The following is a 17,017-nucleotide window of genomic DNA, read 5'->3' as shown; positions in this document are numbered from 1 at the left end:
AAACACCTGTTATGCCGAAATATTTTCCAAATGATCTCCTGTGCACAGTTGCTAGAGTTTAATCCAAGTCAAAATGGTTCAGACTTACAAATCCACTGTTTTTGTATCTTGGATCACATAATCCATTTAATGTCTGTCTTAGTATTAAACAAGAACTGGATTGGATCAACCAGATCCAGTTACAGACTTTAAGGATTACCGAATCTGGATAACCAGAGGTTTGAACTGTACTTTGTACTACATACTCTGTCCACAGGAGAGACCAAAATCCACACAGACTGTGGCTGTCAACTGGTTATTTTATGTTGATATTAAGGTTATTTGGTGAAATATTTTAAGGGAACAAGACCCCTTTTGTTTTCATAACCTTAGAGTGTACCAAATCTTATGGTAGCAATACAGCATTTTAAGATCATGACCCACTCTCAAAATGTGATCCAATCAGGTAGCTTTAGGGCCTGTGTCCGTTGTCAGTGTTTTAAAAAAAAGTTATAAGTTATGTTTTTGGGCAATTTTGCCTTCATTGATAGGACAGCTGAGGAGAGACAGGGAATGTGGTAAGTAGAAAGCGGGGGATGACATGCAGCATATAGTCGAGACCAAGAGTAATCAGCGACCTCTGTGATGAGGACTAATACCCTCTGTATATTGGACACCCCATTGACAGCGTTATTTGCACTGGCAGTGCCAATGAACTCAGTTTCAGAGCACTTCTCACTGGCACCTATTGTTGCTAGGTCACAAAAGTTGTAACATGGTACTTCTGCTTGCCTGACTGTAAAGTATTTTTTAAAGTTGTTCTGTATGCTTAGTATTTGCTTCTGTTCAAGGAGAATATAATATCAATGTAAAACTATTTAAAGAAAATGGGACCTTGGGTTAGCAGCAGCATTGACCTGGAAACTGTACCATTAAAATGGGAGTCTGATCAGTTTTACAATTGCTGCCCACAAAGTTATGATCAGGAATCCCACCCTGTCTTGATTTTGATTGGTTGTTGAGTAAGTTGCATTGTTGAGCAGAGTGGTCTTCCAAAAGTTGAACTATATTCAGCTGATAGCAACAAGATCACATCGATAAATACATCTGCACTTCCCAGGCTTAGGATACTAATCACTGAAAAAGCCAAACTGCATTGGTTTATAAAGAAAATAGGCGCTGACCATGCAGGTAATGTCACTAGTGGACACAGGCCCTTAGTTGGATCAGATTACTTTGAAACAACTGGGCTCTTGATATCAGTTAAAACTTGTATTGGATTGATTTGAAGCTATAGTTAATACTGTGACAAACAGAAAAATGTGTGTGCTTTAGAAAAGTACCTTACTTGTAGCAACATCCAGTCCCTACAAGATGAATTCAGTATGTTATTAAATCATTCACTTCAAGGATAGGGATTTAAAACTAGGTAATGATGTTATTGAAGGAATGTGCATAAGTTTCAAGTAAGAGTGTGAAGTATCAAATTAATCCACCTAGTGGCTGTTACCTACATAATTAGTTTTTAAAAAATGTGGGGAATTGCCTTCTTCATACTGAGCAATATTCCACTCAAATTCAACAACAGTCATGGGCTTTTACTTGCATCATTCTCAAGCATCATTTTAATTAATATGTATTAGGTTTATTAACCTAAAATGACTCCTATCTCCTGTTAAATTAAAGCTGGTTGGAGTTTCCAGGAGGTTTTGAATGAGAGTGGGAAATAGTTGGGGGACACACTAGGGATGGGCATTTTAAGCCAGAGTACTATTCGATAATCATTGGCATCTATTTGACGATTATTCGAATAATCCCCCCCCCCCCCCCCCCCCCCCCCACACACACACACACACACCTGTCCCAGCAGCAGACTTTGAACCATGTCATAATGAATCTTTGATCTCTGTAAAAGGCTTTCCTAATACTCACAAATACCCACAGCAAAACATAGAACAGACAAAGTAACCAGAAAAAAAATCACCTGTGAGGTTTTTCAGGCCCAGCTGACGCAAGCCGAAGTTACCATCCCGTCTGTAGTTGAGGAAGATGGCGAGGGAGTAGCGGTCCTCGTACAGCTTAGTTCCTCGGATGATCCTTAAGTTCTCTAAAGGCAGGTAGTCAAACTGGTTGAGGGCCACCAACACATAACCGGTGACTTCTCGGATAGACTGTGAAAGGATTATGAGAGGGAGGAGTAAGTGTGTGTTTTTTTAGTGCAAATAATATAGTTGCATAAAAAAGAACATGTAAAATACATAACAGGCTACAAAACATGAATGAACTTTGATTGGTTGATCCAAAAAGGTTACATTGGCAAGTAAGCTCCTGCATGGTCTACTAGCATATTTGTGTAGTTCATCTTTCTGAGAACATCAGGATTTGGCTTCAATATTTCTCAGCACCATAAAAGCATTGCACAGAACAAAACTTGCAAGCAAAGTTTTACAGTTTAAATTGAGTGGAGATAAATCCAGCCCAAAATTTTAAAAGCTGGTAAAGTGGATGATTCTGTTTTTTTTTTTCCACACTGCTCAAAATGTTGATTAAAAGAGAGCCAATGTTTAATATAAAAAATGCAAAGATATCATGGGGAATATGTGCCTTCTTCTTACTGGTTGCTATTTTGAGCTATTCCTAAAACACATTTTGTTCACAACAAGCTGTTTCCATGATGTAGTTTCAAATTTCAGGTCTGCTGTCTGTGAGTGGAAGTGACAGAGAGAATAAAAGCACTTACTGCCAGCTCATCCTGACGATTCCGTGTCTATCTACCCTGCAGAAATTGAATGCCTTGTCCTATGTGAAAAGATTAGACCCTAAAACATGGCCCGTTTTTGAACTTGTGTTGCTTCTAAAATGTTACATCTTGTTCCCACTCCTTTTTTTTCTGCAGGCATTCAACCTCTTAAGAAATTGAGTTCATCTAGATCTGTACAATTTGTTGTTAAGTATTCCCTGGCTGTATTCTACCATGCATTTTGTTTTATAATTTATCTTTCAATAACTTTAAGTTTGGATTCAAACTTTGTGTCACCACAAATTAATCCTCATTAAAGATGTATTTCCATGAATCCATGACACTCCACTGAATTATTTGTGGTGCTTATTGGAACAAAAACAGAAATGAGGTCTAGCAAGCACTGTTACAGTTCAAATGTGCCCTGAATTCTCCCTCCATTTCCCCCCAAAAAATGAAGACTGAAAATGTATTTGAGCATGTCAGCCTACTGTATTGGTGGGTCTACATACTTTGATCATTGAGAGAGTATCTTTGAATATTTATGAATGAAATGTATTTTTGTATATTTCCTATAAAACTATAACCAGTTAAGGGTTCTCCCTAACTGACCAATCAAATCAAGAAGGGAGGGTACTCAGGATATCAACTTTTTTAACAAAAATGGCAGAGAAGAAACTAACCTGACTCATTTTTTTAGGGTACAATTTGCAGGTCTATAGCTGCTTCTAATACCAGACTGTTTTCTTTTCCTTTCATTCTTCTTTATTTGTGAGATGTTCTCAAACATATTCAAATATTAAGTGTATGTAGCAACAGTCACTACCTAGGGAAGTGAAAGTGCCAGGAGACAACTTCAGTAACCTAGCAGCAGTAAGCGGGGTTAATGGACACAAGCCCTAATAAGTAGATGCTCTCCATTCTCTCTTTTCACCTTCCCATACCTGTTGAGATTAGGATCTATACACAGACACTTTCCAGAGAAACAGACACATATACTCAGATCGTATGACCTTCATGTAACTCCTGTGACCTTTGTTTTGAACCCACTTCTGCTGTTAAGCTGTGGATGTCAATCATCAGGAAAAAACTTTCACAGCTCCATAAAACCTACTGCTGATGAAGGCAATCATCAAAAAAAAAAGAGACTCAAGCAAACATTAGATCATTGACAACGTCCATATCCATCTTCAAGGTCACTTTCCATTCATTTAATCATGCCAGGGAGTTGAGTTATAACATCTGAGAGAGGTGAACTTGCTGTAAGGTTGTAACCGCAATGCAAAACTTGGCATCGGGTTCAGCGCTCATGTCTGAGGTCCAGCCCGGGGTGACTGAGCCACAAGGACAGCCATTGCTTCACACTTTAAATGTCATTTAAGAGGGGATATAGCTTCTGTCGAGACTTTGGCGAGGAGCCACCCAGTCGGAGTCAAAGTTGCATGAATCAAAGTGACAGGCTGTGTCCTCTTTCTTCCATCCGCCAACATGGTGGCTGTCATTAGCAGTCAACCAGTCAGTAAAGTCTTTCCACGTCAGCCTGCTGATGCTGATAATCAACAAGTCTGTGTGTGAAGTGCTGTTGATGTGGCGAGCCGAAGCGAGTCCTAAGGAGGGCCCTGCTAGCGTAGTCATGGCGGCTGACAGCTGTCAGAGAGCATGGCCATCAGCCACCAGTAGGTTAGCTGCAGTCACAGCTCTGTCATCATTACCCTGCTGATTACCATTAATAGAGACAGACAGGCCCGAGTCTGGTGAGTCTTTGTGTATTTATGTGATGAGGAACTTATACTCAGTGTATTTGTTCAAGTGTGCATCAGTTTAGAAAGTAGTTGGAAAGAAGATGCTGGACTTCCTTTGTGTGCAGAGAAACAAGCAAGCGGTCTGAGAATCATTGAGGTGAACAGCGGGGGCAACAATGACTCATTCTTTTGTGAATTTTAAATAGTATGCAATTTATGAGTATGGCTTTGTATATAAAATTGTGTTGATTTTTTTTTATCAGAATCAGCTTTGTTGGCCAGGTAGGCTTGAACACACAAGAAATTTGACTTGGTAAACTGTGCTCTCTTTGTACAAAGGCATAAGAATAAGGCATACAAAGAAAGATACAAATATAAATATAATAATAATAACATCAATTATAAACACAAACGAACAACAAATAGGCATAAATCTTATTTGCCATTTTATTCCAATTGAGATACAAAATCTCTATCACAAGGGACTCCCATGGCAAAGACAGCAGCATTTGAAACACTACAGTAGACTACGAAAAGCAGTTTTGTGTCTGACAATAAATACAGTAAGTAGGGTTGAGCAATAAGACATGAGCAATTACTGGTCAAGTTGTTGTTTCTGTCTATCCATTAAAATGTAGCTATTTAAATTTAAAGTGATCAATGGGAGGGAGCAACAAATTAAAAGCACATTTTGGTAAGTGTATTTGATATCAAACTGTTTTTTTTTTCTTTTTTGATTGCATCAGGTTGAGTTAGACAATCAGGGCTGCACTTTGCACTTGGACTCTATTTCACTAGCCAAGAGCTGAGGTCCGCTGGATGACTCATCATCACCCTGCTGGGGGTTTGAAGGTCATTTCAACCCTGCTACACAACTGAATAGCTCCCAGTCAGTGTAGTCTGGTGACATTGCCCTGGGTGCTGTGCCATAACACATCTTCCCAATCTACACTCAGGTACTTTTTGGGGTGGTAGCGCAATATCAACTGTGGCTGACTGAATCTGAGTGTACACAGGAGCTGGTAATTATTCCAGGGCACACACTTCATGGGTGCTTTTTACACTTTTTTTCCCCTACCCAGGGCCCGTATATTACTCCGCTCACACCATTCCTGGTTTGTTATTTTCAAGCCACCAAATCAATATTTTCCCAAGTGCAGCCTTGCAGAGGGAAATAAAAGGAGGTAGAAAGAAGATGGCAGGTACACAGGCTTTTCTCCCCACAGATTTCTTCGATAATGAACTGCATGAAAAAAGGGAAGCAACTCGTTGTGATTACAGGCACTCGCTGAGCTAATGGCCAAACCTGCGCCGTGTGGTCACTTTCATTAAACACAGATCAACAAAACAAGCAAACCCCCACTAGAACACCACTGTTTCAGGTGAAGCACATCGGGAAATGGGCTCTTGGATTACAGCAAGCTTTTACACATGCAGGCCCCTGGGGACATACAGCTACAGTGTGATATTCAAATAAAGGCTAGGACATGAGCCTCATTGTGTTAGAGATTAGCAATGCTAAGTTCGGCACATGCAGAATATGAATTTTACATGCTAAATCATTTCAGGACTCAAAAAGAAGATGTATCTGAACAAGTAAAAAAGCCAGGAACAAAAGAACAATGTGCAAAATGAAAATGCTACACATGCTACTTGAAGCCTGCTGCAACAAAGCCCAATCAGGGCTTGATTTAAAGCTCCTGTGAGGAATTTTTGGTAATGTCAAATTTGGCACCCACTCTGGTCTAAGAGGAAAGATATATCTCCTTGCTGATCTTATCCTACATGCATAAGTAGTGTTATATGACCTAAAACCTCACCCTGCTTTTTTCTAAATGTACAATGTGTAATTCACAATAATCCATGGCATGGAAAAAAATTAAAAAGGCTTTTTCAGCATCATGCTGTTGATTGCCTCATCTGAAACCTATCCTGCAGTAGGGGCTTCTGACATATAAAAATACTATATAGAAATATTCAGTCTTCTCTTTTATTTACTTTTTAGCTTTTGTAGCTTACATAGACACTTCAGTATTAATTGCAGTCTGTTTCATTATAAGCCAGAAACTCCTTACAGGAGCTATAACTGAAGTCCAGCCTCAGACTTGGTCGATTGCTACGAAGCGGCAACCTCTGGTATAAAAATATGAGTCCAATGCAGAAGTGCTAAAAAATGCAGTTCATCGAGGATCCGCTTGAGGCTGGCTGTGGAAGTACCGGAAGTCACATATACATGAATTGGAAAAAGGCGATCCTTACAGCAGAAATAAACATGTTTACAGCCTGGTACAAAAGACTTGTGTAGTCTGGATAGCTCATTTCTCGATCGGCACACACTGTAGGGGGTGGGGGTTTCTAACGCGGCAATTTCGAAGATATTGAGATTACGAGTCTTCCAATGAGAGGCATAGCTGACTGCAGGAACACTGTAGCTGTTGGTTAGAAGGCTCAAACTCAACCTCTTTACGTCATACTGGCTCCACAGCAGCAATATTGCTGTCGCCAACGATTGGGTGGCACCAGGGGTGGCCACTTCAAATGAGGGGGCTGTGACACCCCATCCCTCCCTTTAGGAATTCCCTCTAATCGAATGTAAAAGTGTCTTATTACAGGTGCCACATTTTTCCCTGAGTCATTTGCATGTCCTCCTTTATATAGCTATAGCGCAATTAGAGCAGTAAATTAAATGCTAAAAATAACAACATGACCCTGTTTGTCCTGGATTTCATGCAGTAAAAACTGTTCTGTGTAACTTCCTGGATATAGGTGTATGGAGTGTATATTGCAGGGAACCAGCTTTACCTTGCAGAGACCCAAGTGCTAATGCTATTTCTGTCCTTATCTCTATTCTGCTTTGGTATTTCTTTTTGTCTGAAAGGTCATCTCGTAAGGCAGAGCAGGGACTATACTTTCAGATTCAAACAAGAAGGTGCAAACTGTTGATTATCTGTAATCCCTTCAGTGAATAAGTTCAGCCTTTTGTTTAAAAAGAGACCTCATAGAGACAAGGATGCTGGATTCCTTTAGTGTGTGTAGACTTAAGTGTGTAGCAAGCCCCCAACTCCCCCAACAATGTACCACCACATAACTCCCAAGAGATCAATGCGTCTGAGTCCCAGTAACAGTGAACAAAAGAGACAGAGAGGGCCAGATTCACTAGATTAACAGGGATTTCTCCCTCCTTCCTCCTCTCTACTCCCCTGATTTGGAGCATTTGTGAACGGAAGTGGGGTAGCGGAACAAACCCCTCACTTGAGTCACAGAGACGTGCGTGGTTTTGAAATCGAGTCCTTCAATCCTCAACTTCTAAGAGAAGAGAAAGGAGGGAGGGGGGGTTTAGGGGGAGTGACTGACGAAGGAAGGGGAAAGGGATCAAGGAGGAAATGAAGACATAGAGGGTGGGAGACACACTGGAGGAGGAGGAGCTCAGCCGAGTGGATCAGACTTGGTTTACCTCAATGCATAATCAAAACCACAGCTGTTCCAGGTCAGGAAAGAGAAAGAAACACAGCAAAATGTCGGAGGAGGGGCGAAACGTTTGGATGGGTTATGCCGGGCTGAAGGTGCAATGACACCATTAGCATGTTTGAAGAGACTGAACACACTTTAGCATGATTGCCTCTCATTTCCATACATATTGAGGCATAGCGTTGTGCTCCGCGGGGCTGCGGTCATTGAAGTCTGATACACAGGAGTGCACCGGGAGGGCTTAAGGTTTGCCTTGCATCACTAAGCCCTCATCCTCGATTTCCATATCTCTTCCCTAAAGCCTCTGCCTGAGCTCACATCCACATCTGTAAACAGACACAGAATCCGAATGGGGTGTCTACAAGTATAAGTGAGAAAATCCTTGAGAGTTTTCCCGGAGGCTCATCCTCAATGTAACTGACAACCTACAGGAAATGTTGCCTGTAGTTGAAGAGTGAAGACTCTAAGTGTTTGTACATCAATCTCTATGATTAATATTCTAAATGAGAGTTAACCCTCCTTTGTGTGTAACTCACAAGGTGTGAGAAGATGATTTTGTGATACCAGCATATTTGCGCTGCCAGAGTGTGTATTTGTCTGTAGGAGAAGCATCCCTGTTTGGATTCACAAGTCTTTTCTTCATATCCAAACTCACAGCAGCCGTGTTGCTTTGCTTTAAGTCGCCAGAGCGCCCACCTCCAGTCCTGCAACCTGCCAGCTCCCCGGTAACAACTCAATCCCCTTGGAGTGGCTTAAACCAAATAAGAGCCACTTCAAACACCTGCAGATGATACTGCTTTTGATGTGTGTGTTGGAGGGAGATTGAGTGTGTGTGCGTGCGTGTTTAAATTTGAGAGTGTGTGCGCAAAAGTGTACGTATGAGCAACACTCAAGTGTCTTTTATTGCTTGGGCAAGATGATGATGATGACTCATCTTTGAAGATGAAGAGAAACTATCCCTTCTGGTTCTTACATCACACCTCTCCTGCTCCCATGAAACAAATCTGTGTGTTTGTGCGGCTGTACAAATGGATCTTCATGTGAGATTAGACACTTTTTTTCGTTGACTGTGGTGATAAAAGCAGCAGACAAGAAAAGGACAAGCCACATGAAAGATCTGAGGCGTCTCTGTTGCCATTCCATGTCCTTCCCTTGAGTGAAGCGAGGGTCAATGCCAGCTGCTTTCTAGGAACACTAGATTTGAGATTTCACTGAGGGTTTAATGAGATAAACAAATCAAAGTCCCTTTATAGAAGGCGAAAAAAGGCTATTTCAGTTCATTAAAATGTACATAGAAACAACTAACACGTATAGAAGTGTAAAATAACAAGGATTGATGAAAAGGCTGTGGAATAGAAATGATCTGGCACAAGTAAATCTAAGTAAACTTGGAGCTTTTGCTTGACACTAGGACTTGCTTTGTAATGTGATTGATATGAATGAATGAATGACTTTGAAAAAAAAATTCCCTGTTCAGAGTCTGCATGTCATATATGCCCAGACAACGTGTAGTGTTAAGTTGATGCTTGAGTATCATTGGTAGCGACAGTATGACAGTCTACTTGTCAGAAATGATGACAAGTAAGCCCTGTAAGGTGCACACACCATCGACAGAAAACACCCTGCTGGTCAAGTACAGAAAGAACAGGCTGAAGAGGGAGAGGCACATGAGCAGACAGAAGTGGATAAACAAATACAAGTAATAAATAAATATGAGGGGGTCATCTGGGCTCCCATCTTATTTCAGATTGTAGAGAAGAGCTTAGGAAGTGATTAGGTACTGATAACTATCAGGGGTGCCCATTCTGGACATGAGTAGCATAGCAGTTTGTAACAGGAACTTCTGAGGGGTAAGCTTGGTTATTGTAATTTTTTAACCTCTGACAATTGTAGCTATAAAACTGAATAAAACAGAGTTAACCGTGAGCTGTGATCACAAAGCAAAGACGTTCACTTTGAAAACAGTTGGTACCTTAATCCTGTTCAGAAGTCAACGATAACGTTACTACCTGATGAAAGTCTGACAGTCTGCCTCTTTCCTTCTGCAACGGAAAGGGTTGCCAGTCCAGTAAAAGATCTAATCCAAACACATTATATCCATAAAGATCCAGGGATTACTTCAAACCTACAAAGGCTGTCTGATCTTGCACAAGTTGTCTGTGATCTCTCTTACCATGTAAGACCAGGGTTTGGATCCTTCGTCTTTTTCAAGTAAACAATCTCAGCATAGTTGATTCTACTGTCTCTTTTTAGTGATTCAGGTAATTTTGCACAGTAAGAACCTGCTCTTCCGGCTCCAAGACAGCTCTTCATACTACCACTTTGGCTAACAAGAGCCGTCTAAGAGCCAAGTCAATTGTGACCGACGCATAGGCAGCTTGCCACCTCAGCGTAGTGCTGCTTTCCTATAGTGACGTAAGGTAACATGAAAATGACAACGTTAAAGAAAATTATATCTTCCAGAAGTCAAAGGTTCCGCTAATCATCTACGTTACATGTAAATAAAAAAGTAATGCTGATACTAAACAATTATTGGATATATGCCCAGCTTTGGGTTTTGTATTAACCCTCCTGTTATGTTGTGGGTCAAATTGACCCTTTTAAAAGTCTATTTAAGGCAACATATGCCTTCACAACCAGCTAAATACAGCATACAAATCTGGGCAGCATGTGACAGAAGAGGTGTCATGTTAATTTATCAACATCACTTCATAAAAAAAAATGTCAAAATGTAAAATAACATAAACAAAACTCTATGTCTTGTAAAACTATTGTATTTATATTTAGGGCTTTTCTGTTATGGTCCTGATTTGTTGTGTGATTTGCCCTAACCCTCTCTCTCTCTGCCTGCAGGTTGCATGGGTAGGGGCGGGGCCGGTCTCCTCAGCAGTGAGGCTCATCAGGCACACCTGTCCCTGATCTGCTCATCAGCACTGGCTTCTTAAGCCACCACCAAACACTCCTCCAGTGCCAGATTATTCCTCTAGCCGCATGCTCCATGTAGTGCCCATGGATTGCACTACCAAACTGAATTAGAGAGTTAAGGGCAAATCCACTCTACCTCTGAGCCATAGCTGCCACCAGCACTTCTGAATCCTTGTCACAAGAATCAACATTTGTCATGCAAACTAATGTAGTACAGGATTCAGTTCTGACAGAGTGCTTCCAGGTCAGGCTGCACATGTCACTTGATGCTAAACTAATAGCATCTTGGTCATAAAACTATGTATTTGGGCCAATACAAAATACATGGACAGCCCCATATAGCAATTTGTCCCATTGGTACAATGAGTACTAGATCTAACAGGTCTGAAATGATTCTTACTGCTTGACATTGTTGATAATGTTCGTGACACAATACTTTTCAGTTTTTTAAAGACCAATCATGATGTCTTGCTTCCCTTAAATCTGATACAAAATGTCCAGTAATGAGTAATGTTGAGTAATGGTAATGTTTCGGATGAGCTTTGCTCCATGCAGTCACATAATTTAAAACAAAAAAAGAGAGGCGAGATTTCTTGAGAAGCCTCCTCTTCTTATTCTCCTTATAAATCTTAGGTAAGAAGTGTGATGATGAAGATGAGGAGATTGGTTGGTGGAGTGAAAGCTGTGGGTGGATAGTTGGTAGTCAAAGGTTAAAAAGGCTGATTTTTCGCCAACAATTCCTTCCTGATGCCTTTCAGCTTGTTTAACTCCTTTCCCTTTTTCACAGCCCAGACAATGAGGCATGGCGCAACTCCTATTGATTTGCTAACACAGTAATTAAGGAAACACATGTATCTTGTCTCTCTCTCTCTCCCTTGTTCTGTCTATTGTTTCTGCTCGGCACATTGAATGCATTTTTCTTCCTCTCTCTGTCTTTCACCGTTAGCTTGTTTACAGTCTTAGAGCCAAATGAGTGTACAACTCATTGTTAACTTTCAATAGAACGGTTGCTGACACCCGGCAGGAATTTCATCAGGCACAAAGGATCAAGAGCTCCCTTTTCATGTCAACACCTGAATCGGAGCTTAAATGGTTTGTTATGAAAATGCTATTTTATGCCAAAGTGGTCCATGGGATCAACCCTTTTTTCAGATAATTTGACGACCAAAGGAAGGGTTTGAGTGACACAACGCACGCTACGAAGTCAGGCATCGTCCATCACTTTTGTAATACTTTTAGTGATGTTTCTGGGCCACAATGCAGAGGAGCCTATTAGATTGTCTAAACTCTGACAGCCCACTTTGGTCATTTCCATTTGGCTGGACTGAAATCGTAATGTATAAAATATGCTCACTGCACTTTAACAGCAAAGGTCCATCCTCTGAGTTTGTGGCCTTGTTTAGACGATCTAGAGTGTATGGTCTAAAGTGCACATTGCAATGATGTTTGGAGTGTGCCCAACACCCTTTTCTGATTAAACTGTGCATTTTGAAAGCTTATTTATACTTTTTGTTGTTGTTTTTGGGGGCTTTTTCACCTTTATCAGACAGGACAGCTCAAAAGAGACAGGCAATGTGGGGAGTAGAGAGTGGGTGAAGACATGCAGCAGTTGTCGAGGCCAAGAGTTAAACCAGTGACCACTGCGACAAGGACTAGCCTGTGGGGTGTGGTGCGTGCTTAAACTACTAGGCCAACAGCGCCCCATGCTTTCATGAGTATCAAAATAGGTACAAACATTTTAAAGTTTAAAATCATCACTCCACACACACTCCCACACCTCCTTTACATTGGGGTGGACACTAAACACTGTATCCACAAGAGGACACCACTTCTCCTTTGCTGCCGTCCAAACAACATTCAGTTCCTGTCTGATCTAGCTGTTTTGTTGTAGTTGTCTGTCCCTGTGCCCAGGCGAGGTAACATCAAATATTTGTTTAAAGCTTCTCACCAACTCAAAAAGTTGGTTGATATCTTAACTCAAAAGTTTGGCCTTCTTTTTAAGGTAGTCTTGTGATTGCTACACTGCTTGACACAATTCCTGGTGGTACAACACCATTGGAGTGTATCTGTAAACTCCCAGGAAACAGGCAAAAATATGGACTGAACGAGGCAGTATACAGGCAGAGGGCTTTGTCCATATCCTGTACATATGCCTTTCATACAAAGAGCAGGGCACTTATACAAGCCTTGAGGTGTATGGTCCAAGACTTAGTATTAAATCCATTAAGTTTTTATAGGTGTGATTTTGGTTGTAACATGACTCAACTTCCACCTTCACCTTCACCTGGTGTTTTCATGTTGAAACGTCCTTTTTCTGCTGGGTTTAGTTTGGACATTGGTTCTTTTACTTACTGTCCTTCTATTTTACGAAGTACAGGTTACAGTGATATCCACTGCAACAATTCTACAATACACAAAATGATTACTGCATTTCCACGCTAGGAGAGCCACCACGTGCTCCAAGAACAGTTTATATGCATGAAATAAATGCATTGATTCTACAAGTCTCTGGAACTGTTATAAATGGATGGACACCACTTTCAGACAGATGATCCCTCATTTGGCGTTTCGGTTATGGCTGTAGAGGGCTTAATTATATATGAGAAACCCTCATGTCAGGATAGCAGCATTTCTTAAAGGGATAAAGGCGATTACTAAGAACACATTTGTATTGATTTGAAGAGACCTCCTCAAGGCAACAAGAGAATCCATACCATGTCAGTAAAATACCATATGTCTGGAATTGAAATAAATTCAAATGGCTTGGCTTTTGGCTGATTTTGGTTTCAACCTTCAGAGAACCAATGTGCACTAATTTAGGACAATGTGCGCAAGTCCAACATAATGGAATGTAAGTCATAGAGTCAAAAAATCCCTTTGAAATTGCTGTGTGTAGACTTTAATATGCGTGTGGTTCTTTTTTAAGTTATTTGTTTGAAAAAAGGTTTTAAAATATCAGGTAAATGGTTTTTGTTGAAATGTGCAGGGGGCAAAACTAATATTTCATCAAAACACACCGTGCTGTCTTTTATGTGCAGTAGTGGGAATAGATCTTTCCCTTTTAAATTTATTCAGTTGAATGCACTTTGCCTTTCAAGGGTTTGTGGGCAGGTAAATTTAAACCACACACACATAGACAGACACATCTATATATTTTCTCTCACTGTCTCTCTTTTCAGCTCCTTGACAGTTCCTGGATTGAGCTAGAAAGCCCTTTGTCATTAAGACTGACTTTCACCTTTGGCAGTAAAATGAATGGTGTAGTGTTCACCTTATGCTATGAGCACTATTAATACAGAGTGGAGTGAGGACAATGTTGTTCACATTACCACCCTCCTTCACTACCAGTTTTATACTGGTGTAAGTTGCCCACTGCACTTGATCCACAGCTGTTAGGGCACAGTGACCATCACTGTTTCGGTAGCCTACACAAATAGTAAGAAAACACAACATTTGGGAGAACTCTGACAAAATAAGAGTCAGTAACATATATTTTAAGCTATACATGAAGGTTATCTGTAGTCTAAAGTGTGTTTTCATTGGTCGTTACATTTGACACTTCTTGCTAGCTTTATCTAATTAGCTCAAAAGGTACCTCTATTTGCTTCTCTATTGAGAGAATACCAAAAATCCAATGTTGCAAAGCTGACGTATTCATTTTCATTGTAATGCAAACCAACAGACGGCCTACATTTAATTCTCCAATTGTCTTCTGCATCCTACCTTGAGAAAATAGATAAAGACAAGATAGGGAAGGAGAGCAGTAGAGTGACACTCCTTCCCATGAGGAGAACTTGCAACTCCATCAGAGCACTGGTAATGAGTGGACTCCTGTGGGGAATTCTCCGAATGGACTAATTTGTAATTGATTCAGTGCATTAATTACCGGCCTGGTTACGCCTGTGTCATGGTTAATATTGTACCGATCTGACAAGGCTGGAAGGCTGGGAGGCTCCCCTGCATGGGGACTGTTCGGGTGAGGCAGCCATTATTCAATTATGCCGCACATATCGGCGTCGGGGCAAGTCTTAATCCGAGAGTAATCACTTCCCTGTGCTCCCCTACTATAAGCTTATGTGTGGGGAGAGAGAGTGTTGGAGTAGGCCGTAGTCTTAGATCCATCTCTCCCATGGTTGGTTTCTTAATCAGGCCTGGGAACCAAATCCCCTAGGTATTGTAAAGTCATCTTGCAGGAAGGAGAATTAGCACTGTGTTGGCAATGTCTTATTCAAGTCCTCATGTGTAACTTCCTACTTTTTGTACAATGAAAGATCCACCTTCATTTCTCCATTTATATTATGCAAACCTTTTAATACTGCGTTTAATACTCAATTCTGACAACAGTATTTAATTATCTAATGCAAAAGTAATGCCACAGACATCCTGATCACACATCATATTGCATCAATCTGCTGAAAAGAGTCTGGCACATTTCACCTCTGCCTCTTGTGACGGTGGCAAATCATTGGTTTCCGTCTCAGGCTGGTTTTAAGAGCCAGGAAATAACAGTTACCCCAGGCACAGATGTGAGAGCAGCCTAAGGAGCTGTTGTGCCCCCGACCATCCCTGATAAGAAAAAGTAGAGCAAGATCCGGTCCTGCATCCAGGCAATGGCAGCAGAGCTGTTGTGTGCATCTCTAGATTGCTGGTCACTACAAAGTAACTTAAACTATAAGTGGCAGTTATAGCAGCTGCAATGTAAAAAGTTGTGACGTTTGCCTTATTTATGTTCAAAAGTGTATTAACTACAAAGCCCTGGGAAGCAGAGCTGAATGAGGACTGAAATTTCTCCTGTCCCTTTTGTCTGGTGCTAGATTTGATGGAAATGTTAATTAAAATGTAATTCATAAGAAAATGAGCAGGCAATTATTTTTACTTTTCTCTTTATGCCTAACGAGATTTAAGACTAACCATAAATTCTGAATTTTATCCTCCAACTTTTAGTCTTCTCTCACTCTCAGCTATTTGTTTCCTTTTGTTTTAGGGACCATCAATACAAACCTGACAATTTATATAATTATATAATAACTACTTTGAGTTTTTGATTGACATTCCAACAATTTTTAAATCTGTATCAGACTTAGAACGTTTGTATTTTTGCTTACTTTTTTATCTTCTTGTCATAGTCATTTTCTGTTGTGTGTCCATATGTCTTTCTGAAATATGTGTAACACAAAAAGGCTTTTGAATTTTTATAATTATGTCTTATACGTAAAAACTAAATTGACCTTTGCTAAAAGGGGCACAACACTATCCCAAAATATTCTGTCTTTGAGTGCCATTTCAGGACTACAGAATATGAGAGGTGATGGCATTTGGCCTCATGGGTAAACTTCTCTCCATTGCTGGGGAATAAGCACCTTAATTGCAAAAGCACTTAAGTATGATTGGTTCGAAACAGATTCCCTTTTTAAAGATATCAGAACAATGTAATCCACCAACTAGTGTGTGTGCATGATGAAGAAGCGACAGAGACACTGCTTCTACCTGATCACAGGAAGTGGAACTTTGAAGAGGATTTTGTGGTGGTTTAATATGGTTTTTTTTTATCCTTCAGAGTCCAAAAACATGATGCAAAGCGATTAAAAAAAAGGCTACAGACTTGGTTGGTAAGTGGCTCAGTTTGGCCTTGGGTGTACTGCAAACTCTAAAAGATAAATTTCATATTTCAGGGAACTGAGTGCTGTCTATATGACTCATCAAAACAGACCCTGTGTTCCATTTTTCCTTACAAAACAAGAGGAGAGCACACACTGTACGTTCATTTTTCCCTTTACCAACTTTAAACTCAACAACATTGTGTTTTCAGCCCCCTGAGCAAGGAGGGAAGATAAAATAGAGAGCTCTCTCTCCCTAACAGTTGATTATATTTCTGCTTTGATCTACAGCCGCCATCCTCAAACCATTCTCCAAGAGTTTGGACCTAGCACAACACAACAAAAACAACACCCACAGCCCTGGGAGAAACCAGACTCCATTGTGCCCTTCACTGCATATTTCAGTGCGGCAATCTAAAGTGTGCCTGGAGGACCTCTAAATCATCACTGGGCTCGTCTCTATGGGGGCACATTCACTTACTATTTGGACAGGGCATTTCAACACAGAAACATAAAACATAGTCTACCTTAAACTGAGGTTTGGGCATCTTTTGAAACCTCAAGGC

General features: G+C 40.6%; 1 protein-coding gene across 1 annotated transcript in view; it reads right to left on the bottom strand.

Moving 5' to 3' along the window:
* The window catches only part of LOC117820696 (receptor tyrosine-protein kinase erbB-4-like), a 415,812-nt gene that overhangs the window by 188,900 nt on the left and 209,895 nt on the right, over positions 1-17,017 (bottom strand). The window contains 1 exon segment of the mRNA XM_034694572.1: positions 1,964-2,150. Coding sequence (XP_034550463.1) covers positions 1,964-2,150 — 187 coding nt within the window.

Source organism: Notolabrus celidotus, chromosome 10 (assembly GCF_009762535.1).
Source record: "Notolabrus celidotus isolate fNotCel1 chromosome 10, fNotCel1.pri, whole genome shotgun sequence".
In the NCBI taxonomy this organism is placed as follows: Eukaryota; Metazoa; Chordata; class Actinopteri; order Labriformes; family Labridae; genus Notolabrus; species Notolabrus celidotus.
This window is presented reverse-complemented; position numbering and strand designations above follow the sequence as displayed.